General features: G+C 48.3%; 1 protein-coding gene across 1 annotated transcript; it reads right to left on the reverse strand.

The window, feature by feature from the left end:
• Nucleotides 1-4,264: 4,264 nt before the first annotated feature.
• On the reverse strand, nucleotides 4,265-14,926 carry LOC129564022 (uncharacterized). Its single transcript, XM_088834302.1, has 8 exons — nucleotides 14,903-14,926; nucleotides 11,533-11,748; nucleotides 10,829-11,304; nucleotides 10,097-10,229; nucleotides 9,237-9,432; nucleotides 8,361-8,423; nucleotides 7,478-7,600; nucleotides 4,265-6,618 (listed from the first exon to the last, which is right to left on the reverse strand). The coding sequence occupies exons 1-7, from the start codon at nucleotides 14,924-14,926 to the stop codon at nucleotides 7,503-7,505; spliced, it is 1,206 nt and encodes a 401-aa protein (XP_088690428.1). The 3' UTR covers nucleotides 4,265-6,618; nucleotides 7,478-7,502.
• Nucleotides 14,927-26,144: the final 11,218 nt, after the last annotated feature.

Here is a 26,144-nt window from a genome sequence, read left to right on the forward strand (position 1 = left end):
GCAGCCTGCCTCAGAGTGCCAGACAGACTGCCACCTGCTCTGCTTCAGCTTTACAGAATACAAGACGTGTGTGTGTCCTTGTAGAGTGGCGTACACACATATGCGTGCACACAAGCGTGTACACCCACGCAGCGACCTGCACATTCACAGTAGGACTGTAAACTAATCACACTGATCTTTGCCTGTGGGATCAATATCCGTACCTTATAAATCACCCCTTAGGCCTGCAAGCATGGAGGGCAGAGGAGTTACCAGGGGGTAGAGGCCTGAGCGGTGTTTGTGTCCCGGGTGCTGAGGAGACTGGGGGAGCCTGCCCCACCACCTCCTGGAGCTTCGGTGTTCTCAAAAGGGAAATATTCTCTTTCCTCAATCCCACCAGTACATTACATTCTCTTCAGATCTCCACAATGACCTTGAAACCTGCACCTTCCTCTTCAGCCATACCTTCCTCCCTCAACAAATCTTGCTCTTCGCAGCCTTTGTTCTTTCGCACCACCCTCCCACTACACACGGATGCAGATTCCTCCTGTTCTGTAGTCAGAGACACCCTCCCCACCTCTTTCCATACCTGAATTCTCCAAGTCAAGGTTCAAGACCCACTTCCTCCCAGAAGTCTCCCCTGCTTCTGACCACCTCTCAGCTTTTTCATCTAGTCTGATTTTGATTTTGGGTGTTTTTTTTTTGTTTTTTTTTTTGGTTTTTGCTAAATCTTGATGCTCTGCTCTCATGCCTAGTTCTCTAGTTGTTTCTTATCATCTGTTTCCTTGCCCACACTGTAAGTCCCTTGAGCTCACAGTTTTGGCTACAGAGAAATAAAGGAAAGTCTTTCAAGAAAGACACGTGGTCAGCTTCCTTTTTCTTCCCTTGGTCCTTGCTTCCTCCACGTTGTCATTTAGGCTTCTAGCTTTGCTGCCACTGGCATCTTTTCTACAAAGATCATGAGGTAAAAGGAGAGTCGCATGTTTACCTTGACCTCTTCTTTTTATTTTTTCACTCTTATCTTTCCTTTGCTCAGGTGGGCAGAGGGCTACCAGAGTCTGAAAAGCCTTAAACACAGAAAATTCACCCTGAAGCTACTCTCTGGCTTTGAGGGTCTTTCTTTCCCTAAGCATCTGTGGGAGGGGAAACAAAATCTATTGGGCAGGTTAATACCTGCAACATCACTTCCCATTTCCCTCCCCTTTAGCTACTTCACCTGCCCCTCTCCCCGTCCTTCTCCCCCCCAAACTGTCCCAACACACACACGATATTACAGCTACAAAGAGCAGCTCATTTTCCAGATCTCAGGAACTCCAAGCAAGGAAGGTTGGGACAGTGTTCCACAGACTTAGAGACAGGGTCACCTCATGCCACCAAAGGAATTCTTTCCACTTGGAAAGATGCTGAGCACTGAGGGATCACTTTCATCTTTGAGCAAGTTCCCCCTACTGGGCCAGGGAGGGTGGAGAGGCAAGTTTTGAGCCCCCTCCCTTTCTCCCAAAACAACCCTGGAAATTTAAGAGTGAAGGTGGTGAGGAAGGTCCTAGTCTTGAAAAAGGCCAGAGCTAAATGCCCAGCCTCGCAGTGCCTGTCAGTAAAAGCCCCAAAATTGGCTGTAACTCTCTTAGTGTGACACCTCCCTCCCTCCGTGCTGAGCCTGAAACCAGAGATGCTTCAACAATGTTGTACCCGATTCTCATGCATTCTCACTTCTCTCCCCAAGGAGGTGTGGCCAGGAAGGCTACTGCTGCTCCATCTTACAGAAAGGGGGAACTGAGGCAACGAGGGAGACAGGGCAAGTAGGGCAAGTCCAATTATCTCGCAGGAAGAGAAATTCCTTTTCAGTTTTGGGGCCCCCCTTAATCCTGAGGGAGTCCCCGTCCTCTCCGCTGGGGTTCCCAGCACGGAGGAGTTCTGACAGAGCTTCGGGAATGAAGGTGATGAGAGGATGGTCCATTCCTTCCTGTCGCTCCAGTTCCTTTAACCGGCGTCACAGGTGGCATCTTTTCCCTCGATCTTTTCTGGCTCTCCTCCAGCAGCTCTCAACACTCCCCGCGCCTGGCGCCCCACCCCTGTTTCCCAAAGGCCTTTCAAGAACCACCCTACACTGGGCCACTCCCTTCCCTCAGCTTACTCGGGGACCCCAGGAGGGCCTCTGGGCCTGGCCCTACTGATCCAGCAGGCTGAAGTTCCCAAATAACCACGCGGACTGATAGGAGAGATGTCTCAAGAGAAGCCAGACTCCCCAGTAAGAACACTGGCTCTGAGTATCCTCCGTTGGAGCCCTGGACTTTCCCTTGTCTTTCTAGTGAAAAGGTGCCTGCCTGCCTGCCTGCTTATGTGGAAAGTGCTGCCCTTGACCCTTGAAGGGAGGACGTTCTATGGATTAACCCCTATTCTTCCCCTGTCCGCCTTTCCATCAGACGGATCTGTATACTGGGAGGTGGGAGTGGACAAAAGTCTCCTCGTGCAGCACAGATCCTAATTTAGCCTCTGGCCAGGGCTATGGGGATTGGTCAGTGTGTGGAGCTGGGAGGTCCATTGAGGCCTGGAATAATGGGGGAGGGTTCAGACTGCGGCCAGCGTTAGGGCCAGGATTAGAAATCAGAGCAGGTGTCTCCTGTTTAGAGCCTCCTATTAAAGAATGCCTAGTCCTGCTCTGCCAGCAGCTGGGTTTAACTGGGATCGTTTCCTCGAGGAGGCAGTGAAAAGTCCCTAGAGTTGGCCTCAGGAGGCTTGATTTCTAACCCTGGTTTCTGATACCCACTTTCTGTGTGGCTGGCCTAAACAAGCCACTTCCCTTCTTTAACCTTCAGTTTCTTCATTAAAAAAAATGGGATCAGTCTTAGTCTCTAAGGTTCCATCTAGTTCTGAGAATGTACTACTTCAAGCCTGTGGGCATATTAAAAAAAGCTGTTCTATCGATCTTCTGGGCTTCCCTCATAGCCCAGTGGGTAAAGAATCCGCCTGCAATGCAGGAGCCCCAGGTTCGATCCCTGTGTTGGGAAGATCCCCTGGAGAAGAAAATAGCAACCCATTCCAGTATTCTTGCCTGGAGAATCCCATGGACAGTGGAGCCGGGAAGGCTGCAGTCCATGGGGTCACAAGAGTTGGACACAACTTAGCAACTAAACCACCACCATTGATCTTGTAGGGTTAAAAATAAGACAATGAAGGGGAAAAGAATTGGAAGGAATGCAAAATACCAGAGAAAAATGAAATACTATTTTTCTTCCATTAAAAACTTTATGAAAGTATCACATCTCATTGTAGAAATTTTTAAAATCCAGGAAACTGTAAAGATCATAAAAAAATTCATAATCCTACCACATAGCCTACCATTGCTAACATTTCAGTCTTTGTATTTTATAATATATTTTATTTTAAACAAAATGGAATCATACTATATACAATTGGTCTGTAACCTATATTTTTATATAAAATGTATATTGTATTTTTCAATGTCATTAAATATTTTTTGAAAACATGATTTTTAAAGACTTCATAGTATTCTGTTCAGTGAATATGCCATAATTTATTTACCCACTCTTTTGTTGCTGCTGCTGCTGCTGCTAAGTCACTTCAGTCGTGTCCGACTCTGTGTGACCCCATAGACGGAAGCCCACAAGGCTCCCCCGTCCCTGGGATTCTCCAGGCAAGAACACTGGAGTGGGGTTGCCATTTCCTTCTCCAATGTGTGAAAGTGAAAAGTGAAAGTGAAGTCGCTCAGTCGCATCCGACCCTTAGCGACCCCATGGACTTCAGCCCACTAGGCTCCTCCATCCATGGGATTTTCTAGGCAAGAGTATTGGAGTGGCTTGCCATTGCCTTCTCCGACTCTTTTGTTAGGTGTATAAATTGTTTAGCTTTTTCTATTAAATGAATATAATCTCTTATGAACATTCTCTGTGTATATGTGACTTCACAAAAAACTGGATCAAGAGGTATGCGTGTTAAAATTTTATGACTGGAACATGTGGAAAAGTTAAATAGTTTAACAAACCCCATGTACCCATCTCCCCTTTTCAATAATTATCAAGTGATGACCAATAATTTTTCACCTACACCCTCACTTATTTCTTCCTGCCAATGGAAATTATTTAGAAGCAAATCTTGTACATCATGTATGTTTGGTAGGTGTATTTTTAATATTTTGACATACAGAACCATATTGACCTATTAAAAGATTTTACTAGTTTAGGCTCCCACCAGAATGTTCAGACAATCTTTATTCACAATAACACAGTCACCACAAACTGGAAACAACCCAAATAACTATCACCAGGTGAATACTTTTTTAATGGTGTATTTATTACAATGGAATACCACTCAGCAATGCAAAGGAATAAATTCCAATACAGGTAACAATGTGGATGAACTTCAAAAACATTTATTCTGAGAGAAATCTGACTAAAATACTATATACTGTATAATGTAATTATATGAAATTCCAGAAAATGCAAACAAAACTATAGTGACATAAAGCAGGGGAGAGAGGTATGGGAAGTGATGGACTATAAAAAGCAAAATTTGGGGGACAATGGATATGTTTTGTATCTTGATTGTGGCACTGGTTTTATGGGTAGGTATATATACTGATAGGGCTTCTCTGATAGTTCAGTTGGTAAAGAATCCGCCTGCAGTGCAGGAGACTCCAGTTCAACTCCTTAGTCAGGAAGATTCGCTGGAGAAGGAATAGGCTACCCACTCCAGTATTCTTGGGATTCCCTAGTGGCTCAGCTGGCAAAGAGACCACCTGCAATGCGGGAGACCTGGATTCGGTCCCTGGGTTGGAAAGATCCCCTGGAGAAGCGAAAGGCTACCCACTCCAGGATTCTGGCCTAGAGAATTCTACAGACTGTACAGTCCATGGGGTTGCAAAGAGTCAGAAACGACTGAGTGACTTTCAGGGTCAGGATACATACTGAAACTCAATAAATTACACAATTTAAGTGGACATTAATTGTAGCTAATTATACCGAAGAATTAATGCTTTTGAACTGTGGTGTTAGAGAAGACTCTTGAGAGTCCCTTGGACTGCAAGGAGATCCAACCAGTCCATTCTAAAGGAGATCAATCCTGGGTATTCATTGGAAGGACCGATGCCAAAGCTGAAACTCCAATACTTTGGCCACCTCATTCGAAGAGTTGACTCACTGGAAAAGACTCTGATGCTGGGAAAGGTTGGGGGCGGGAGGAGAAGGGGACGACAGAGAATGAGATGGCTGGATGGCATCACCAACTTGATGGACATGAGTTTGAGTGAACTCCAGGTGTTGGTGATGGACATGGAGGCCTGGCGTGCTGTGATTCATGGGGTCCCGAAGAGTCGGACATGACTGAGCGACTGAACTGAACTGATCCTTCAATCAGGCAGATTTTTAAAACATGCTTCCCTTAACTCTTACCAGCAGTGTATTAATTAAATAAATATTAGTAAAATAAAGTAAAATGTAAACATTTATATGGGTAAAATATTCTGCGTTGATATATCAGGATTTGAATTTGAATTGGCATTTCTTCAACAACATTAAATATTTTTCCTAGTTTATAGGTCATTAATATTTCTTAATTTGCAATTGTCATTTCATGTCCTTTGCCTAGTTTTCTAACTAGGTATTTGTGTTTTTCATGGGGATTTGTAAGACTTCTTTATACACCAAAGATTCTTGTGCTCAGTCACTCAGTTGTGTCTGACTCTTGTGGTCCCATGGACTGCAGCCTGCCAGGCTCCTCTGTCCATGGGATTCTCCAGGCAAGAATACTGGAGTAGGTTGCCATTTCCTTATCCAGGGGATCTTCCCGACCCAGGAATCGAACCCAGGTCTCCTGCATTGCAGGCAGATTCTTTACTGACTGAGCTACAAGGTAAGCCCTTGTGGTGTTACTAGTTTTTTAATACAGAAGTTTGACATTTTTACATACATGTCACATATAACATAATCTATATTTCCACATCCTTTATTGTATCTTCATTTACCTTTATGCCTAGAAAGACTTTCCTTATTCTCAAGACCAGAAGAATATTCCCCTATTTTCTTCTAGGTTTCTTATGGTCTTATTGTTTGCCATTCTTTTCCACTCTGGAGCAGACTGGGTAGTGCAAGCGTTGACTCAGGAATCAGATGGAGCTAGAACCAAAATCAACTTACTAGCCCTGTGACCAAGGGCATATTCAGCTTCCTCCACTATAAAGTGAGGATAATAACAGTTTCCAACTTACAGGGTGGTTTTCAGGATTAAATGGAAAAGTATATGTAAAGAATTTGTAGAGCAATGAGAGCGCCATCACTGGCTGGAAGAATGGAAATGAGACTGGCGTCCAAAGAGTCCTTAAGGAACCCCCATCCCAGGCTTAGGGGGCAGGTTAGGGAGTGGGGAGAGGCAAAGATGGTGAGGGGAATATGTATAGCAAATTGCTAACACTCAAGCAACATCAGCAACTGTATTTGGACTTTTTTTAAAAATTTTGAGTTGCTCAGTATACAGGCACTGATGGTTTGAAGCAAATTCTAAGACACATGAAGGGAGATATTCCATCTCTCCATCCACCAGCAGCTAGGTAGCAGGGATGCAGCCCATGATATGCAAGTCAGATGCCTTCTCTCCCTCTGGACTTTGGAACTTAAGCATACAGCACTGCAGGGGAGAACAGCAATTATTCCTGGAGGTCTCAGCACCCAGACATCCAGAAGAGCAGCAGGCCTCGGAGGAGACCATGCGGTCACAGCATCCTGAGCAGGCCTGTCCTGTGACGCGATCCCGACAGGGCCTGCCTCACCTGCTTCCTACCCTTTTGCTGAGGCTGGTTCTTTAACATAGTCACAGTGAGATTCCCAACAGCCTTCCAACAAACTCCTTTCCTGCTTCAGCCAGTTCGAAACAGATTCTGTGGTTTGCAACCAAGAACCTGACTCATCAGATACTATGATTTAACTATGAAATTTACATTGGCAGATGGCATGAGGTGCTAATGTCCCCCCACCAAATAATCAGATATCCACAAATCATTTGTTAAATAATCCATTCTCTTCCCACCGATTTGAAATGCCTGAGATTTTTTCACTGAGTGAGCCCTCGCCCTTGAAACTCTCTCATTGACTATAACTCCTTGTCTCTTCTAGAATCCCAGAGAGTTTTTCATTCTCTTCTCCGCAAGGGAAGTCTCCTGTTTTAGAACCCCAGACTGCCTGCTTTATACTAAATACTCTGGATATCTAAGAATGTCCCTGTTTTTAAGCTGGAGGACTGCATTAAGAAACACATCTGCTGACTTTAGGTCTCCCCACAGCAAGCCATCAATTTGATGATTCCAGCCCCAATTTGGAGAAACTCAGAGGGGTTAGAGGGCCCTACCTAATGAAAAAATAAATGGCCCAAAACAAGCACCAACTCCCCATTCCACCCACCCCACCCCAACCACTGGCTCCTTATTCTGTATAATTGTATTCCAGCACAGCCCAGGAGAGAAGGGGACCAGTGGTTGCCTGGTGCTTACCTCCTGGCATACTTTCTTGGTGACATCAAAACTGAGGTTGTAGGGAGTTCCCTGGTATCATAGTGGTTAGGATTCTGGGCTTTCTGCGGCTGGGTTTCAATCCCTGGTCAGGAAACTGAGATCCTGCAAGTTGCGACATGTGGTCACAAAAAATAAATAAATAAAATAAAAAAGCAAAAAACCAAAACAAAGTAACCTGAAACTGAGGTTGTAATGCAGTGAAGGTGCTATTTTTGGCTGGAAGGGTGAAAATGGAATTGACATCCAGAGAGTCACGAGTGGGGAGGCAAAGGTGGTGAGGGGGAAGAAGATAGGGTCCTCTGAGGTAGAGACTGTGCTGAATGACAACATGGCACCACAAGGCCTGAGAATGTCTGGCTGCCAGTGAGTGTATGGAAGGACAAACACTTGTGGAAAGACCGATACATGTCACAGGAAGTAACTAGATCTGAATGTGAGGGGCGGGAAACAGGTGGTTCCTAACTGTCTTCAGCAAAGACACAATGCTGCTGGGCTGGTCGTGGGTAAAGGATAAAGGAGACAGTAGGCCTGGGAGCTTTCATTTATTTTCTTTATTTTCTCTTTCCCAACTTTATTGGAAATAATTGACACATAACCTGATAGCTTTTAAAAAGCAACAGGACTCGACACAATGGACTATTACATGGCCACTAAAATGATGTTTACAAGGACCTTTTTAATAACATGAGGAAATTCTTATAATTTTAAGTAAAAAAAGGCCAGCTATAAAATGGAATATTGAGTTGAATCACCAACTGTGTGGGAAAACTATGAATTTTTAAAAAGACTAGAAGAAAATGCACCAAAATGTTAACCACAGTTAACTGTCTTTGGATGGTAGTTATTTAACAATGGGACTTACCTGGTAAAGAATCTGCTTGCGGTGCAGGAAACCCAGGTTTCATCCCTGAGTCGGGAAGATGCCCTGAAGAAGGAAATGCAACCCACTTGAGTACTCTTGCCTGGAGAATCCCATGGACAGAGGAGCCTCGCAGGCTACAGTTCATAGGGGTGCAAAGAGTTAGACATGCCTGAAGCAACTTAGTACGAGCTTAGTACAGGAAATTAGATTCCACATACTGCAACTAAGACCCAGCACAGCCAAATAAATACATAAATAAAAATGAATATTAAAAAACAATACTAGGTACAGGCAAACTATCAACGACCTATTAATTATCAGGCCTGGGCTTGGCATTCTACTTAGATAAATTATCACATGTCTTTACACAATAACCCTGTGAGGCATTTACTCCTACTTTACAGGTGAGAAAATTTAGTCTCCCAGAGACTCAATGCCATACAGCTCAGGAGTAGTATAACAAAATTACTGGCTAAGAATTATGTTTCTGGGCTTCCCTGGTGGCTCAGTGGTAAAGAATCTGCCTGCCAATACAGGAGACACCAGTTTGATCCCTGGTCTGGGAAGATCCCACATGCCACAGAGCAACTAAGCTCATGTGCCACAACAACTGCACTCCAGAGCCCAGGAGCCATAACTACTGAGCCCACGTGCCCTAGAGCCTGTGCTCTGAAGCAAGAGAAGCCACCATGATGAGAGGCTCACACCAGAGAGCAGTCCCGTTCGCTGCAATCAGAGAAAAGCCCGTGTAGCAAGGAAGACCTAGCACAGCCAAAAATAAATAAATGAATAAATAAGTGTATTTTAAAAATAAAAATTACGTTTCTTCTTTTATCTATTTTCCAAATTGTTTTAAAAAGAAGATGTGCTTTCTACCTTTCCCCAACTGTCCTTTTCTTCGACTGATTAATCCTTCTCGGATCAGGAGCAAAGGGACACATTCTCTCCTGTTCTTAGAATTTGTGATCTCTCTGTCAGTAGAGCAGAAGTTCCTGGTGGGGAGGGACTCGGTCCCCAGCCCTGAACACAGGGAAGCACACAGATGCTGAAGAGATGCTCGTGGAATAAATGACTGAACGAAGAAACAAATGAGTAACAGTCATGAAAAAGTTCATCATGCTGATGATGTAAATGCCCTGTGTCTGCAAAGTGCTTGGGGAAGGGACAGCCTTTTCACCAGAATGTTGAGGAGGGTGCCATTAGGACCATAGCCTTCCTATGAGACTTGGGTCCCCTTGCCTTGGGCAACCCAGTCAGCCATATCTCAAGTGATATACTTAATCCTTGGAACTTCATGTACAGGGCCTGCCACCCTAGGCTTGTAGCTACCACATCTTTCCTTCCACTAAAACACCCCTGTATTTTTCAGGCCCCAGCTCCTAGTGAGCTGGACCTGGGAGGGGGTCTAAGGTCAGGGAGATACTGGAATCTCAGAGCATCCTGGAAGACCCTGAGAATAACAGGGAGTTGACTGCATTTTGCAAGCTAAAATAGAAAGATAAAGTAATTTACATGATTAATATAGCAATAAGAAAGGCCCAGGACAGCCAAGGAACGCCAGAGCTGCTCAGAGGGACCTGGAATCCCTGCCCAGTGAGCCCAGTGGTGAGACCCAGTGGGCAGTGAGAGGGGAGGGCAGGCCAAGGCAAATCTCTCTGTGCCCTTGGTCCAGACTTGTCAGTGGGTGGCCACCTCTGAGCCCTGTGGGGCAGGGGGACAGGGAACAGGATACTGACTTCATTTCCTCCTAGCCCATGCGTCCCTGATGGAAAAAGCGGGCTGAGGAAAGTTTTCATTGAACTGGTAGCACCTTGTAAAATTACAGCCAATTCCCCGTAATCAGCATGAACAAGAGGCCAGCAGTAAGAGCTGCAATTAGATGAAGAAAAACAGCAATGTTTACAATCCAATTTGTTTTAAAACAGCACATTTACCTTTATAATTATGAACCAGTGCATGTTCCTGCTAGAAGGACCCAGGCTGGCTCCAGCCCTTCTGCTCAGAATAATTCCTCCACCTGTACCCCAAAGCCCTCTTTGACCTTCAAGGCCATGTTCAAATCCTTTCTCCAAGAAGCTTTGCAGTTCCTCAGCCACTTCTTCCTCCATACTCCCTCTAGCTCTTTGCTAGCGCCAGAGCAAAGACCCTTTCAGGGTCTGCTCTGACTGTCCCACTGTGAGTCCCTCTCCTTCTAGAGTGGAGGCTCCCAGAAGGGAGGGCACAGCCTCCTCCATCTCAGCGGTCCCCTGGACCCAGCACAGTGCCTGGCCCAGTGGATTCCTCACCCAAGCCTCCTTTCTCGTTGCCGATGGACAACAGTGCCCACCCCGCGGGGTCCCCACGGACTTTCCGGGGGGCAGGGGTAGCTCTGAGGTCTAGCAGAATCCGGATTCCCAGATCCCCTGGGAAGCCCCCCTGCGGATAACAGGGAGTTGCCCTTATTTTGCAATCTGGAAAGGAGTATTTACCAGGCCCAGTTACAGCTGATTTTGTCGCTCCGGGAACGGGAAGCGTCAAGCGCAGCTGCACGGGCAGAGTGAAACAGCGAGGGGAATAAAGGGCTGCCTTCCTCGATCACTGGGCTCCCCAAGTGGGAGACCGGAGAGTTGAGGCTGCGGAGGAGGAGAGCGAAGGGGAGGGGAGGCCCGGGGCCGCGCTGCCCTTCCTCCAGCTCCTCCTCCTCTCGCGGTCCCCGCCGGCCTCCCTCTCGGGCTCTTTGTCTGTCGGTCGGGCTGTCTGTCGGCTCGCTCTCGCACTGGCTCTCCAGCCCTCTCGCTCTCTCTCGGCTCGGTTCACGTGACCGACTGCTCTCAACGGCTCCGATCACCTCTTCCTGAGGCAGCACCTTTCGGTTGGTAACAGGAGACACTCGGGGGTTGGGGGCAGGATGGGTTTCCTTCCTCCGCTTTTTCCTCCTCGCCTCCCGGGGCAGCTCCGGCCGCTCCTCTCAGCTCGGCCTCCGGCCCTCCACCCCTCCAGCCTCTCCCAGCCCCCACGGTGCTCCCTCCCGCTCCTCTCCCCTCCCCTCTTGCCCCCGCCTCCCCCCACCCCGCCCCCGCCTTGCCTCCCTCTTTCTCCGATGCCATCCCTCTTTGGGGAGGGGGCTTCTGCACGGGGGACAGACAAAAGGTCTTGGACGGACTCCGGGGGCGCCCCCTCTGCAGCTCCCCACCACGTGGACCCTCCCTCCGCGGGCGGCGTGCAGCTCCCCACTCCCCTCCCCAGCAGAGGGCTGGGGAGTTAGGGCCCCCGAGGCATCATCCTTTCCGGGCTCCGTTCGCGCCAATTGCTCTGCCTCCGGGCGCCTCGAATACCAACGAGTGCACCGGACGGGACGCCGGTGGGGGAAGATGCTCCGAGGACCGAGGCTGCGCTCTCGGTTCCCACTCTGGGGAACCGCCAGTCTAACGGGGGAGACTAGGACCGCGCCGTCAGAAGGCTCCTGGTCCTATGGGGAGGTGATGACAAGATCTCCAACCTCAGGGAACTAGAGGCTGGTGGGACTCAGTCTCCCTCCCCTTTGCAGTACAAACTCACCAAAAAAAAACAAAGGATGAATCCAAAAGTGTCATGAAAGTGCCCTGCAAAAGCAGCGCTGGAGCTACATATTCGTGAACTTCTGGCAGAACCAGATTGTGTGTCCCTGCCCATCTTGGCCAGCACGGAGGGAGCCGCTGCTCCCTGGCCTAGTAGTGCCCGCCTCCAAAATTTGAAATTAAAAGTGAACTCTCTCTCTCTCTCTCTCTCATTCCACACCAGGGTAAATTTTTAAACAAAAGCCATTTAAAGATCGAAGTTATCAAGTAAATCAGGCAAAACATTTTCAAAGCTGCCTCATTGTAAATACACACTTAGCTGGTGCCTAGAGCCTGGGTACTAGCCTGGCCCTAGATACCACGGGCCTGTGTTTTACAGCCCAGGGAGGGAGAGTTCCCCTGAGCCCCCAGCTGACCACTTAAAACCATTTTAGTCAACAAAACTAAATTCCCTCAGAGGATACTACCTGTAGCCAGCACCATCCTTGCAGCATCTTAGGCACATCCCAAGTCAATCCTGATCATGATTACCCAAATGCCGGAAAGGGAGGGGTGCCTGGAGCAATTCCATCTCTCTGGGATCTTAGGGAGTGACTTGAGAAATGCCCCAGGTTTGATAGATAACAGGCAGAACATTACTTACTTACAACAATACTAAATAAGAATGGTCACCACAACTTATTGAGCATTTAAGAAAGCGCCAAGGGCTCCCCTGGTGGCTCAGTAGTAGAATCCCCATGCTAATGCAGGATACAGGGGTTCAATCCCTGGTCTGGGAAGATCCCATGTCGAATAGTAACTAAGCCCGTGTGCCACAACTACTGAGCCTGTGCTCTAGAGCCTGCAAGCCATAACTACTGAGTCCACGTGCCGCAACTAGAGAAAAGCCTGCACAGCAACCAAGGCCCAGAACAGCCAAAAGTAAAATAAATAACTTTTGTTTAAAAAAAGAAATTGCCAAGTGCATAGTACACATCATGTGCTGTGCTGTGTTTAGTCGCTCAGTCGTGTCCGACTCATTGCAGCCCCATGGACTGTAGCCCATTAGGCTCCTCTGTCCATAGGATTCTCTAAGCAAGAATACTGGAGGGGGTTGCCAGGCCCTCCCCCAGGGGATCTTCCCAACCCTTGGATTGAACCCAGGTCTCCCACACTACAGGTGGATTCTTTACCCTCTGAGTTACCGGGGAAGCCCAGTACACATCATATTTAACCCAATAACAGTCTCCTAGAGAAGGAAATGGCAACCCACTCCAGTATTCTTGCCTGGAGAATCCCATGGACGGAGGAGCCTGGTGGGCTACAGTCCACGGGGTCACAAAGAGTCAGACACGACTGAGAGACTTCACTTCACTTATAGTGGGTACTATTATTATCCTGGTTTAACAGATAAGGAAACTATGGCTCAGAGAAGGTAACTTGAAGAGGCCACACAGCTGGTTAGTGGCAGAACTGGGTTTGGAATCCAGGTCTGGCCAACGCCCAAGTTCAGGCCCTCAACTGTACTATCTCACCTCTTTCCCACAGGGAGTGATTCTAAAACTCTCCTAGAAGGAACAGGGATAATCACGGGCCAGGGCACAATCTTGCTGGAAATTGGCTGACTACAAAAATGTGGCAGGTCAACAGTGGCCCATAGGTCACTCCACTGCCGTTTCAAATGCCACAGACTCCCAAATAAAAGTCCAGACTCCTAGATTCCTAAACCTAGAATCCAAAGAACGCATCCTGCCTGCCTGTCCCCACAGAAATCGTCCCACTTCCGGTTTCTGCTTTTTCTGGTAGTGGGGAGATTTGCAGGATACCAGGCCTGGAGTGAGCTTCTTGGAGGCAGTGTTATGGGGTGTGGGGGTGGGCATGATAATGGACCCCCACTGCCCTACCCCCAGTCCTCCCTGGAGGGAGGACAAATAGGTCCATTGATTTGAAACTCTCCCAGAGGGCATTAGAGTAATGACTCTGGACTGTGTGATGCCTACACCCCCTTTGACCTCCTGACTGACCCCTGCCCTGGGAGGTTCCAAAGGCCACAAATCTCTGTTGCTTGTGGGCCATGTGGTTTGTGGCTGTTTGTAGTTTTGGAAAGGAGGGGGAGACTACAGAGGTAGGGGACACTGCTTCTCACTGTGCTGGCTTCCCGAGAGAACTAGCGAGGGGCGGGCAGGGCCCCTTCCAAGCCCTGCCAAGACACACTGCAACTACTGATACGGGCTCCATCATTTATTTTTGAAAGCAGCAGGGCTCTTGGCTCATTTGCATAAATGTTTGCACTGCCTGTTATATTTTGGTTCGGGATAAGGGCACCGGAGTACAGAACATACATAACAGATTTGTAACTGGGAAGCTTGAGCCTGCCCCTGGTGAGGTGAGCTAACCAGCCAGCCCAAGATGGCCCCTCACCCTCTGTGTCTACTTTTGAAAGTCCCTCGAAGTACCCTTTAAGGAGTACATCTAAGCCAGGTGTGTAGGTAGATGGGTAGATAGGAGAGAATTTTGACTCAAAAAGAGCTGGGAGTCTGGACTCCTGATTTCTACTGTTCAAGAAAGAAACATTTATTGAATGATGTCCATGTGCCGGGCACTTTATCAGGCACTGGGATAACATAATACATATCAACACCCTGTCACTGAGACACTCATAGTCCAGCATAGCATGGGTGACAGAAACGTGATTGAAAAAAAAAAAAAACAAGCCTAAGTGCGTTGTGCCATCAGAGAGAGGAAAAGAGAGGATTGCTAAGGCAGCACTCAGCTATGGGAGACATGGAGTCTGGAGAGACTTGCTGGTTGCCTAATCTGAGTCTTAAACATCACCCCTGCCCCCCATCTCCAACGTGTGTTTTAACCTCTATTACTAATTCCTTGCGTGAGCTCAGCAAAGGTCTAAGCTCTCTGGGCTGCCTCAGTTTCTTTATCTTCATAATGGGAGCAATAATCTGTGAAGTGGGCCCCTGCGTGTCCTACCTCCCACCTTGACCCGTCCTATATCCAACCTCGACCCCAGACCGACAGCATAACTACCAGTTTCATCGACGTGAGCCAGAGAGTGGGGACTATAGAGAGGTGATGGGAGTGGGAGATGCGATGGCATCCAGAGTGTCTGGCCCTAAACGATGGTGCAGGTGCGGGGGGTTAATCTCATCTTTACGTAGTTAACCGTCCTGCCCTGGCGTCTCGAAGCGGGAGCTAAGTGGCAGCATCGGGGAGGAGAGTGGGGCTGCTGGGGAGAAGGCGCCTCAGGATAGCAGTCGTCTGTTTCACGCCCCCCCCCCCCGACTTCATGCCGTCTAGCCTGAGGATGCAGGCACTGAGGAAAACGTCCTTTTCTGCCGTCACCCTGCCACGATTGGGATCGCCTGGGTTTCTCTCTGGAGTCAGGTATTTGCCCATAAATCTGGCTCATCTTGAGGGGGCGGGGGGGGGGGTCCCCCGTTCCGTTAAATTTCCTCCTTGCAGAGTAAAGAAGGACTTCCTTTTATTCGTCCTAAGCGACCCCCCCTAGGGCTTCAGGGGACGCGAGAGCCGGCGGCCAGGCCGAGGCCGAGCCGGGTGCGCGGCCCCTCCAGGAGTCCGCGTACTCAGCGCGGCGAGGCCGGCTGGAACTTCGGCCTCCGAAGCTGCCGACTCGGCTTCCCTTTAAAATGCAGAAACTCCCGGCCCACACCCCCGCCCCTCCGGCCGCCTCCTCCCCTTCCTCCTCCGCCCCCACCCCGGCCCCGGCCCCGGCTCCTCCCGGAGCCCTGGGCGCGGGGGCCTCCTGCCACCTGCCCGCTGCCCAGCCCACATGCAAAGCGTGACCGCCGGGGAAGGCGGGCGAGCGCGCGCCCACACCGGCCCTGCGCCGCGGCGACAGCGACAGCGACAGCGACCGCGAGCAGCTCGCCCACTCCGTCCGTCTGCGCTTACCCAGCATGCACTTCCAGGCCCCGAGCTATCTCGGAGCTGCAGCCCCGGGGTCAGAGCGGCCGGAAGAAACAGGAAGTTTGGGACGGTCCTAGTCGTGGGGCCGGGAGTCCTAAACGCCGGGCCCTTTGCTCGGCGCTGCCGCTCCCTTCCCCCGCCCCTTCCCTCTGGCCGACTTCCCTGGGGTCCGTTTCGGGGGCTGGCCTGAACTCCAAAAATCCAGATGTGTTTGGGGGTCATTCAAGGCGCACTCCCAGGGTTCCCTTCGCCATAGCATCTCCAGGCTTTAGGGATCCAAGGGTGGGAGCGGGAGGGAGTGCTCCCGCCCCGCGGGTGGGTGGGTGGTGGTAGGTCCGGAGGGTGGTTTGTCTTCTGCCCACGGAGAGGGAGAAGGGCGCTAGGTGGGGTGGAGGTTGAGGGCTGGAGATTAGCCTCCTGCAGCTATCTCTTGGGCAGGTAGGGCAGAGGTTGGAACCAGGGTTACAGTCTTCCCCTCCCCTCCGCCAGTTAGCTTCTCTCTAATCTGCCCTCCGCACCGACTATGGCTGCCCCGTTATCCTTAGCAACCATCTCACTAACGTGCACTGCTGTTCACCAGGGCCGCCTGGGGCCAGGGAGACAGGATGCCTAGCGCAGCACCATTCCTCAGGCAGAAAAGGCGAAGGGCACGCCCTGTTGAAGGCGCTCTCCATCCACACACCGCTTTGGCCAGGCAAGAAAGGCTGGAGTCTCAGTGCCCCTGGGCTCCCACTCAGTCCCCATCCTTGGCCTAGAGCTGAGAGGTGTGTGTCACAGGGGCTCCCAGTGGGCGGTACTGGCCCTAGCATGCCACTTGGCCAGTCCTTTGCGGGTTGTGCTGATGGGCCATTCGAATGCCCTCAGTGCTCTTTCTCCGCTCACAGCCTTATGCTCCCAGCCGGGAACTTCTCTCTCCCAGCTCCCTAGGAGTTCCCAGATTTCCTGAGAACAAAGCTGGCTGGTTAGGAGAACAAGGATGAATATTTTGGAAGTGAAGGTAAAAACTCATTGGATGTAGAATGATTGTGAGACTGTCACTGCAGTTTCTGCCCCAGACACCTCCAGGCAGAATTAATTGGTCTTTCCTCTGGGCTCCCATAGAGTAGGATTTATACCTCTATTATCACATTGTATTGTAACTATTTGTTTACATGTTTCTCCCCCCTGCTAGACTGTGAGCTCCTGGAGGGCAGAAACTATGTCTTATTTATCTCTGCGGCTCCCCACACAGATCCTGGCTCACAAAAAGTCTGTTGAATAAATGAACCAGAAATGGAAGGGATTCAACTAGATGACCTCCAGGATCTAATATTCTGTGATGCAATTTAAACCTGCACCCATAGTTACACTCACATACATGTAAACACAGACCAAATCGACAAATCATGCCACAGTCTGGGTGTCAGTGTAAGACCACTCCTTGGAAAATGAACAGACGTTACATGATGCCAAGTAACTGGCCTTTTGAAAGTTGAATCTTCAAACCTAAACATCTGAAGTGTCGGTAACCAACATCACAACTGGTTTGGCTGACTTTTTTTTCACTGCCCTTCCTGACTTTTTAAGCAGCCACAACCATACATGCAGAAACAGTGAACATTTGAGCTGAAAGGGCCCTCTGAGAGGCTCTGCTACAAGTCTCTTCATTTTACAGCTGAAAAGGTCCAAAGTCAGACAGGAGCAGAAATGGCAATCGCGCATGCATGCCACTTGGAGCATGCACATGTATGACACATGTTTGTATGCAGACACATGCACAACATGGGTGCATCCATGAAACATGTGCCATCACTAGCTACACCCGGGTACACCCTCCCCCCCAACACCCACCTAGCAAATAAGGATGACCCCACCTCTGAGTGGCTGCTGAACAAGGAAGGCAGGGCAGGGGCTACCTGGGCCTAGGCAGCCCTCACCAGAGTTCCAAGGGGACCGAGAAGCCTACAGGTCTGCAGCTGCCATTAGCGTGCCTGGCTCCTCTCGGCTCTCCTCTGTCTGCAGAGGGCGAGGAGAGGAGACATTCCGGGCTCATTCCAGTGAGCCGTGTGCACGCTGCAGGCGTGGTATGCGAGCAAGCGGCGCGCTTCCAGCTGCTGCCTTCGAGGGCTGACAGGCAACCCCCTCCCCCCAGACAAAACTCCTCACCCACTGCTGGCCTCTCTTCACATGGGCATGATTAAGGCAACCACGACCATGGCAAGCCCTTTTCAAAAGGAGAGGAATTATAGCTTTTTCTCCACCTTGCCTGCTCACCTTTTCTTAGGGGGCTCTCCTCTCAGACCCACCTCCAAGTGAAAGGCCGGTAGGACTTAACCGGCCCCCCACCCTCACCTGCCTCTGCTAGCCCCTTTGCAGCAAGCTCCTTTAATATTCCGGTGGATAGCTTGTGCCCTCATCGTTGGTGCCCACTCATTTCCCCCCATCAGGGTCATCTCTCCCACCTCCGCCCCACTTAACGTGAGCATCCCTTCCTTGCCTTTGTAGGGTGCTTTAGAGCTTTCAAAGCGTGTTTTATTTGACCTTTACCGCCACCCCTAGCTTCATCTGACACATCAGGAGACTGAAGCTCAGAGAAGATAAGCACCTGCCCAAGATCACACAGCTAATACATGAGGATGGTGCATCTTTTACTATCAAAGGCACGTTTTTCCCACTCTGCCACCCTAATGTCCTGAGGGGAAGGAGACACCTTTCTGCTTCTTTTGGACCTCCAGGGTACCTGATGTAGTACAGACTTTGCACACAATGGGTGTTCTGAGGCCTGCGTAGACGACAGACTGATGATGCCAGCAGCCAGAGAATCCTGGAAGCTCCAGGAAGGGAGAGGCTCTTGCAGACCAAGGTGTTGTGTACCACCCAAGTCTTTTCAGGAGCCCCCATCCCTTGCTTCTTCTCACTCCTAACTTGCTCAGAGAGAGCAGTGCTCATGAATAAAGCTAATATTGGAGCTAGTCGTATACTAGTTCAAGAGGGACTGGTGTCTGGATTCTTCTCTGCAGGGACGGATTGTGCCAATAGAATGCCCCAGGCCCCAGCCGTTTTCGTGCAGCAGGCTCAAACCGAGGGCGTCCCCCGCCCCGAACCCCGCCTCGGGCCTTTATGAGTCTCAGCTGATTTCCCTTGAGGGCCGCCCCCCTCGGCAGCTCCCCCCCGCCCCCCACCAATCGGACTTCTTCACTGTACCTGGGCCCCGCCCCGACTGTCCTCAGGGGCGGGGCCAGTCCTAGGGCAAGCTGGGGCAGGAAGTGGTTGCAATTACACACTCCCGCCCCACACTGGCTGCCACTGCCGGAGTGACAATGCTAACTCGGCCGGCCCCAAACGTTAGGGTAGGAGCTGGAAGAGGGCTCGGCCAGGGGCTCCTGGGCTGGAATGAATCTCCTTTCCTGAAGGAAGGGAGTTTCCGAGGCTGGGCAAGGCTGGAAGCCTCAAGTGACTCCTGGTCACATCCAGGGTTGAAGGGAGGAGATCGTGTGTCTCTGTACCCATCCCAGCATGGCAACCACTAGGCACAATCGTCCCTTTTAAACCTGGCCACTTGCTAAAAGCAGCTTTCCCCTGCTGTTTGGGCCCCCTGCTTGCAACCGCGAGGACTGACGGCCCTGACCCCTCCTACCAGGGGAAGACCGGCTTTGATCCTCCACTACTGCAAATCACCAGAGCATAGTGGTTTTATACCCCCTATTCCTCCCTAGTTTCTCGGGCATTCCTATGGGGGCTGGCTCTTGGCCAGGTGGAGGGTGTGACTGGTGTGGCCAGAGCCATGTGCTAAGTACCACGTAGAGAGAGGGATGGGAGAGTGCGAGAATGTGTGGCTGGGACGGCTTCAGAACAACCTGGAGTGGACTTTCACTGAGGGCATTTTTAGCTCAGCGAATTGGGGCTGCCTGAGAAGAATGGAGGGAGAACCGGGTCAGTGAAGAGACTGGAGAAATGAAGGGAATATGGGAGCATGGGAGGGAACGGGGGTGAGTGAACTAGTTAGGGTTAAAAAAGAAAAGGCCTAAAAACCCAGTGGATGCAATGGGGGCTCCTCTTTCTCCTTCACTAGCATCTTCTCCTGCATGAAGCAGGTTCCTTCTGTATGTCGGCACTCAGTGGCTGCCTTCTCAGCTTCAGAGCCTCCCTTTACATCCTACTGAAAACCTCACAGCATCCTCCTTTCCTTGTTCTATGGAAGCTGCACCTTCTCTCCCAGGCCAGGCTGCCCAGTCCATTGAGGTAGTTTAGGGCGCATATGGGAACTACCCAAAGAAGAGGGTCTCCCCTCCCCATCCCACCCATCCTGGCAGGAGGCAAAGGATTTGTGGACCAATTTGAGGGGCTACTGATCAGCAGCCTTTTCCCATGGGGTTCCAGGCTCCCAAGAGACTGGGAAGCTGAGTCATAGGCAACTTCATGCTCTACAGACAACACAGCAAGAGAAAGGGGGAAGAGAAAATGAGAAAAGTGCAAAAAGACAAACTGGGTGGCAGGTTCATTACCTGGGGAGGTGAGGGGCAGAGGGACTCTTAGCCCTGCCTTAGTCTTGCTTCACTCGTAGATGGAGATCAAAATCAGAAGGTGAATATGAAAGATGATGACAGGACACAGGACCAAATAAAGGAATAAAGATGGAGGTGTTTTGTAAACTAGTAAGTTCTATATAGATATGAGGTATTACTATTATTGTTACTGTGCATTATGAATTTTCATTTTGCTCCCATTGATCTGTTTTATTCAGTGCTCTCTCCATTTTAATAGAGGAGCATGACACAGTCAGGTTAGCCTTGAGGCTTTTGTGGCCCTGCGTGAAGGGGTGTGTGTGTGTGTATGTGAGAAAGAGATTCAGAGACAGATAGGGAGGGAAATGGGAGGGAGTGATTGGGTGGAACTTCTTCCCTCAACATTTTCTCTTTAGAAAGCTAGGGTTCTACTGAAGGAGGAGCGATTTGAAGGGGAGAAGACCTCACAAATCACATGGCCACGGAGAACCAGGAGACACGTCTTATTTTGTGTTATGAATGCACCTACTTTTTTAAAGCAATATTTTATTTACTTGTATATTTGGCTACAGCAGGTCTTAGTTGTGGCATGTGGGATCTTTAGTTGCAGCCTGTGAACTCTTAGTTGCAGCATGTGGGATCTAGTTCCCCGACCAGGGATCAAACCCAAACTCCCTGCAATGGGAGTGGGGAGTCTTAGCCACTGGACAGCCAGGGAAGTGCCATAGGAGACAAGTCTCCTTCGTCTCTGTACTTTCAACACCCAGAACAAACTCCTTCTGAGTGATGGAAAGGCTGCTGGAAGGAAAGAGTGATGGGTGCACCCATCCTTCTGCCTCCTCTGGTGTCCTGTGCTGATTGTGGGCAGAAGAGTCTCAGCTTTCAGCTCTAGCCGTCACATCCACCAGCCCAGTCCCCCAAATGCTGGTATGTTCCTGTGGGTCTGTGACAGTCACTGTACCCCTGATGTCTCTGCCTTAACTAGGGGCATGGTCTTCGGAGGCCCTGCCCCCAGCCAAGGCCACGGGCATTACACATGTCATCACTCTTTGATACTTCACAAGACCCTCTCCCAGGCTCTTGCAAAGTGTCAGGACCATTCTGAACAGCAATCAAAAAACAAACGGGGTCATGGATGAGAAAGCACTTTGTGACCTGCAAAGCCCTCTACAAATGTAAGGGATTATTGCATTACATCTCATAAGGAGCATTCTGACACTTCAAGGGTTGTAGTTATTTGGATTTTGGCAAACAGGAGTTTACCACATTATAAAATGTGTGTGTGTGGGGGGAGGGTGTCTGCACAAGTGCATGTTCAGTGATAAGACCCACAGATAGAAACCTACTTGGCCAAGTAACACAAAGAGTCATTTACACTGTGTAGACCCATATTGGTAAGTTCACAAGAATTCCCTGGCCTTCTGTCTTTCTCAATATACTTCTATATAGGTGCTCTCATCAGATTCTCCACACAACACTATGGCACTGTTAAGTCCCTTCGACTTGAGTTCAGCAGAATAAAGCACACAGTGAGCTCCAAGGAATCTACTTTTGAGACTTGCAGGCTCTGAGAACTTTGCCTGGGAGAAATTTTCAGGCAGAGAAAAACATAGTCTGTGTAGGTCCTGGCAGGGTGCGTGAGACTCATGCCAACTTCCCTCCATTCTCTGACCCCACAGAGCGGCTCTACAATGCCTCCATAATGACCTCCAGACCAAGAAGAAGGCTCTCTTTCAGTCAGTCATTCAATCAACAAACAGTTTTTGAGTGCTTTCCCATCAGTGCCAGGCCTTCTGCTCTCTTGCCTTGCAAGCAACCTGTTTTGTAGCATCTTTCCCCCTTCAGGCTCTCCTTGCTGTTCATTTTATTCTGCGGAGAGAAGCCAGGGCTAATGGCTTTGAATCCAGCCTCGGTTGTTGGGTCTCTGATTGGGCAACAAGGGGCTCCTCTGAAGAGGGCAGTGCTCAGAACATCAAATGGGCTCTCAGACATGTGGCACAGGTATCACAAACCTCCAAAGGAGATGCAAGCCTGATTCTTTTTTTTTTTTTTGTCCACAGCCTTGAAGAGTCAGGAGAAAAATCATGGGATTAGCATTGTGTTGGAACAGCATTCTCACCTCAGGTTTTGTCAGAGCAGACACTTTGGGTCTGGAAGGTCTCTCTGGGAAGTCCAGCTTAGGCTGTCACCTTTTGGTGGGGGCAGTTTTTAAAAAATTAATTAATTTATTTTAACTGGAGGCTAATTACTTTACAATATTGTAGTGGGTTTTGCCATACATTGACATGAATCAGCCATGGGTGTACATGTGTTCCCCACCCTGAACCCCCCTCCCACCTCCCTCCCCATCCCAACCCTCAGGGTCATCCCAGTGCACCAGCCCTGAGCGCCCTGTCTCAGGCATAGAACCTGGACTGGCCATCTGTTTCACATATGATAATATACATGTTTCAATGCTATTCTCTCAAATCATCCCACCCTCACCTTCTCCCAGAGAGTCCAAAAGTCTGTTCTTTACATCTGTGTCTCTTTTGCTGTCTTGAATATAGGGTCATCATTACCATCTTTCTAAATTCCATATATATGCATTAATATACTATATTGGTGTTTTTCTTTCTGACTTACTTCGCTATGTATAGTAGGCTCCAGTTTCATCCACCTCATTAGAACTGATTCAAATGTATTATTTTAAATGGCTGAGTAATACTCCATTGTGTATATGTACCACAGCTTTCTTATCCATTCGTCTGCAGATGGACATCTAGGTTGCTTCCATGTCCTGGCTATTATAAACAGTGCTACGATGAACATTGGCGTACATGTGTCTCTTTCAATTCTGGTTTCCTCGGTGTGTATGCCCAGCAGTGGGATTGCTGGGTCATATGGAAGTTCTATTTCCAGTTTTTAGGGAAGCTCCACACCGTTCTCCATAGTGGCTGTACTAGTTTGCATCCAGTGGGGGCAGTTGAAAGGCTGTCTTATTGGTTCCTGGTACATAGCCATGGGCACCCTTGGTGGGGAAACTCTAGTTAGTTAACTAGAACATTGAAGCAGAATGATTTTCTGGATTTGGGAATTTGCCAATTTAAACATTTAATTAATTTACTTATTTTTGGCTGTGCTGGGTCTTCATTGCTGCAAGGGCTTTTCTGTAGTTGTGGCGAGTGGGCGTTACTCTCTAGCTGCGGTGTGCGGGCTTCTCCTTGCAGCGGCTTCTCTTGCTGTGGAGCACAGGCTTCAGTAGTTGCAGCACGTGGGCTCAGCAGTGGCGGCTCCCAGGCTGTACTAGAGCACAGGCTCAGTAGTTGTGGTGCACGAGCTTAGCTACTCCATGGCATGTAGGATCTTCCCAGACCAGGATCGAACCTGTGTCTCTGGCATTGGCAGGCGAATTCTTTACCACTGAGCCACCAGGGAAACCCGGAATTTGCCAATTTAGTAAAGGTTAATTTTCAACTCCTTTCTTATTTAGCTTCTTGGTGTGGAAAACCTTTCTGACATGTATGAGCCCACTTCCTAGATTGTCAGTAGAATTTAATGAGCAACTCAATAGAATCTCTCCATTGACTGGGTGTCTTGCAGGGATTTGCAATCAGTGAATCCCAAACTGGGGTCCCTGAACCCATAATAGCCTGAGAGAGAATCAATGAATTACGCTGGTATTTCATAAGGTCTAGTGAAACATACCAGCAGGTGGTTGCAGAGGTTAACTACAAAGGAGAGCGTTTTTGGCTTTGGCCAGAATTAAATGACCTTGGTGTGACTAGCTTGAGCTGATCTGAAGTTCTGGCCCAATTTTATATGTATCTGATACACTATTCAATGAAAAATTATTACTTAAAATATATCCCATTTAAGTGGATAATTGATTTATTTATTTGACTGAGTTGGGTGGGTCTTAGTTGCGGCATGCAGGATATTTAGTTGCAATATGAGAACTCTTAGTTGTGGCATATAGGATCTAGTTCCCTGACCAGGACTCAAACTCAGGCTCCCTGCATTGGGAGCATGCAGTCTTAGCCACTGGACCACCAGGAGATAAATATTTTGAATACAGAGGGTTAAGAACACAGACTCTGAATCCAGACTACCTGGATTCAGATCCCAGCTTCAAAACCTAGTAGCTGGGAGTAGATAAACAAATTGTGGTGCATCCATACTACAGAATATTATTCAGTCATAAAAAGGAATGAGGACAGATGCTTCAAAGCAGAGGAACCTCAATAACATGATACTGAAAGAAGACAGAAACAAAAAGTCACATATATATGGCTTCACTTAAATGAAATATTCTGAATAGGTAAATCTGTAGAAACAGAAAGCAGATAGGAAGTAGCCAGAGTCTGGGGGGAGGTCAAAAGGGGAGCAATTGTTTGACAAGTATGGAGTTTCATTTTGGGGTGATGAAAATGTTTTGGAACTAGGCAGAGGAGGTAGTTGCACAATACTGTGACTGTACTAAATGCCAGGCATACTTTATTATTTTTCAGTGTTGAATTTATTGTTAATGCCAACATTGACAAATATTTTCTAGATTTCTAATTTTTTAATATGGAATGTTTTTATAAAACATTTGTTTATTCTCTTTTTTAACTGAAGTATAGGTAATTTACAGTATTTTGATAGTTTCAAATGTACACCAAGTATATTAGTTATACACACACATATATATATATTCTTTTAAAGATTCTTTTCCATTATTGATTTTTACAAGATATTAAGTAGTTTCCTGTGCTATACAGTAGGTCCTTGCTGTTTACCTATTTTACATATAGTAATGTGTATATGTTAATCCCTAATTACTAATTTATTCCCCCCTCCGCACTGCATTGCACACATTAGTTAATTTAGGGACTTCCCAGGTGGTCCAGTGGTTAAGACTCTGGGCATCCACTGCAGAGGGAGTGGGTTCAATCCCGGGTCTGGGAATGAAGATCCCGCATATCATGCGGTATGGCCAAAAAGTAAAATAAAATAAAGTTGTTACTTTATGTTATGTATATTTGACCTCCATTTAAAAAACTTACTAGGACTTCACCAGTGGTCCAGTGGTTAAGATTCTGCCTTCCAATGCAGAGGTCATGGGTTTGATCCCTGGTCAAGGAACTAAGGTATCACATGGCATGGGGGGTGGTCAAAAAAAAAGTTACTAACTGGGCAACTTTGAGCAAGTCACTGAACCTTTATGTGCTTCAATTTCTTCATCTGTAAAAGGAAAAAATGATAACATTTACCTTAAAAAGTTATAGGAGTTACTATTTGCAAAATCCTTGCAACAATGTGTAGCACACACTAAGTTACATGTGTTTAAAATGGGGCCTGTGAGGGGAAAACTCATAAAACCTTTGGCAGTGAAAATTTTGGGGGCCCCTGGATGAAAATGAAAATGGAAAGAGTGCTCAATGTCTTTCAAAGGGTCGTCTAGGAATCCTCTGGTTCCAACCTCCCGGTAGCGACTATTGGAAATTCAGAGTATAAGGCTCCACCTCAGACCTATTCAATTAGAGCCCAGGTGGGTGGGTGCCTTGGAATCTGAATTTTGACAGCACTGCCCACAAGACTTGTGTATATTAAATTTGAGAAATTTTGGTGTTGGTATTTTTAAATATATATATTTATTTATTTGGTGGCACTGGATCTTAGTTGTGACATGCGGGATCGTGTTTTTTTAGTTGTGGCACCTGTGATCTTTTATTTATTTATTTTTTTAAGAGTCATATTTAGGAACTGTATTTGGCATTTCTTTTTAATATTTATTTATTTTTAAAATTTTATTTATTTTAATTGGAGGATAATTACAATATTGTGATGGCCTCTGCCATACATCAACATGAATGGGCCAT

This window comes from Moschus berezovskii, chromosome X, assembly GCF_049115385.1.
Source record: "Moschus berezovskii isolate FMDL1 chromosome X, NW_MosBer_1.0, whole genome shotgun sequence".
Lineage (NCBI taxonomy): Eukaryota > Metazoa > Chordata > Mammalia > Artiodactyla > Moschidae > Moschus > Moschus berezovskii.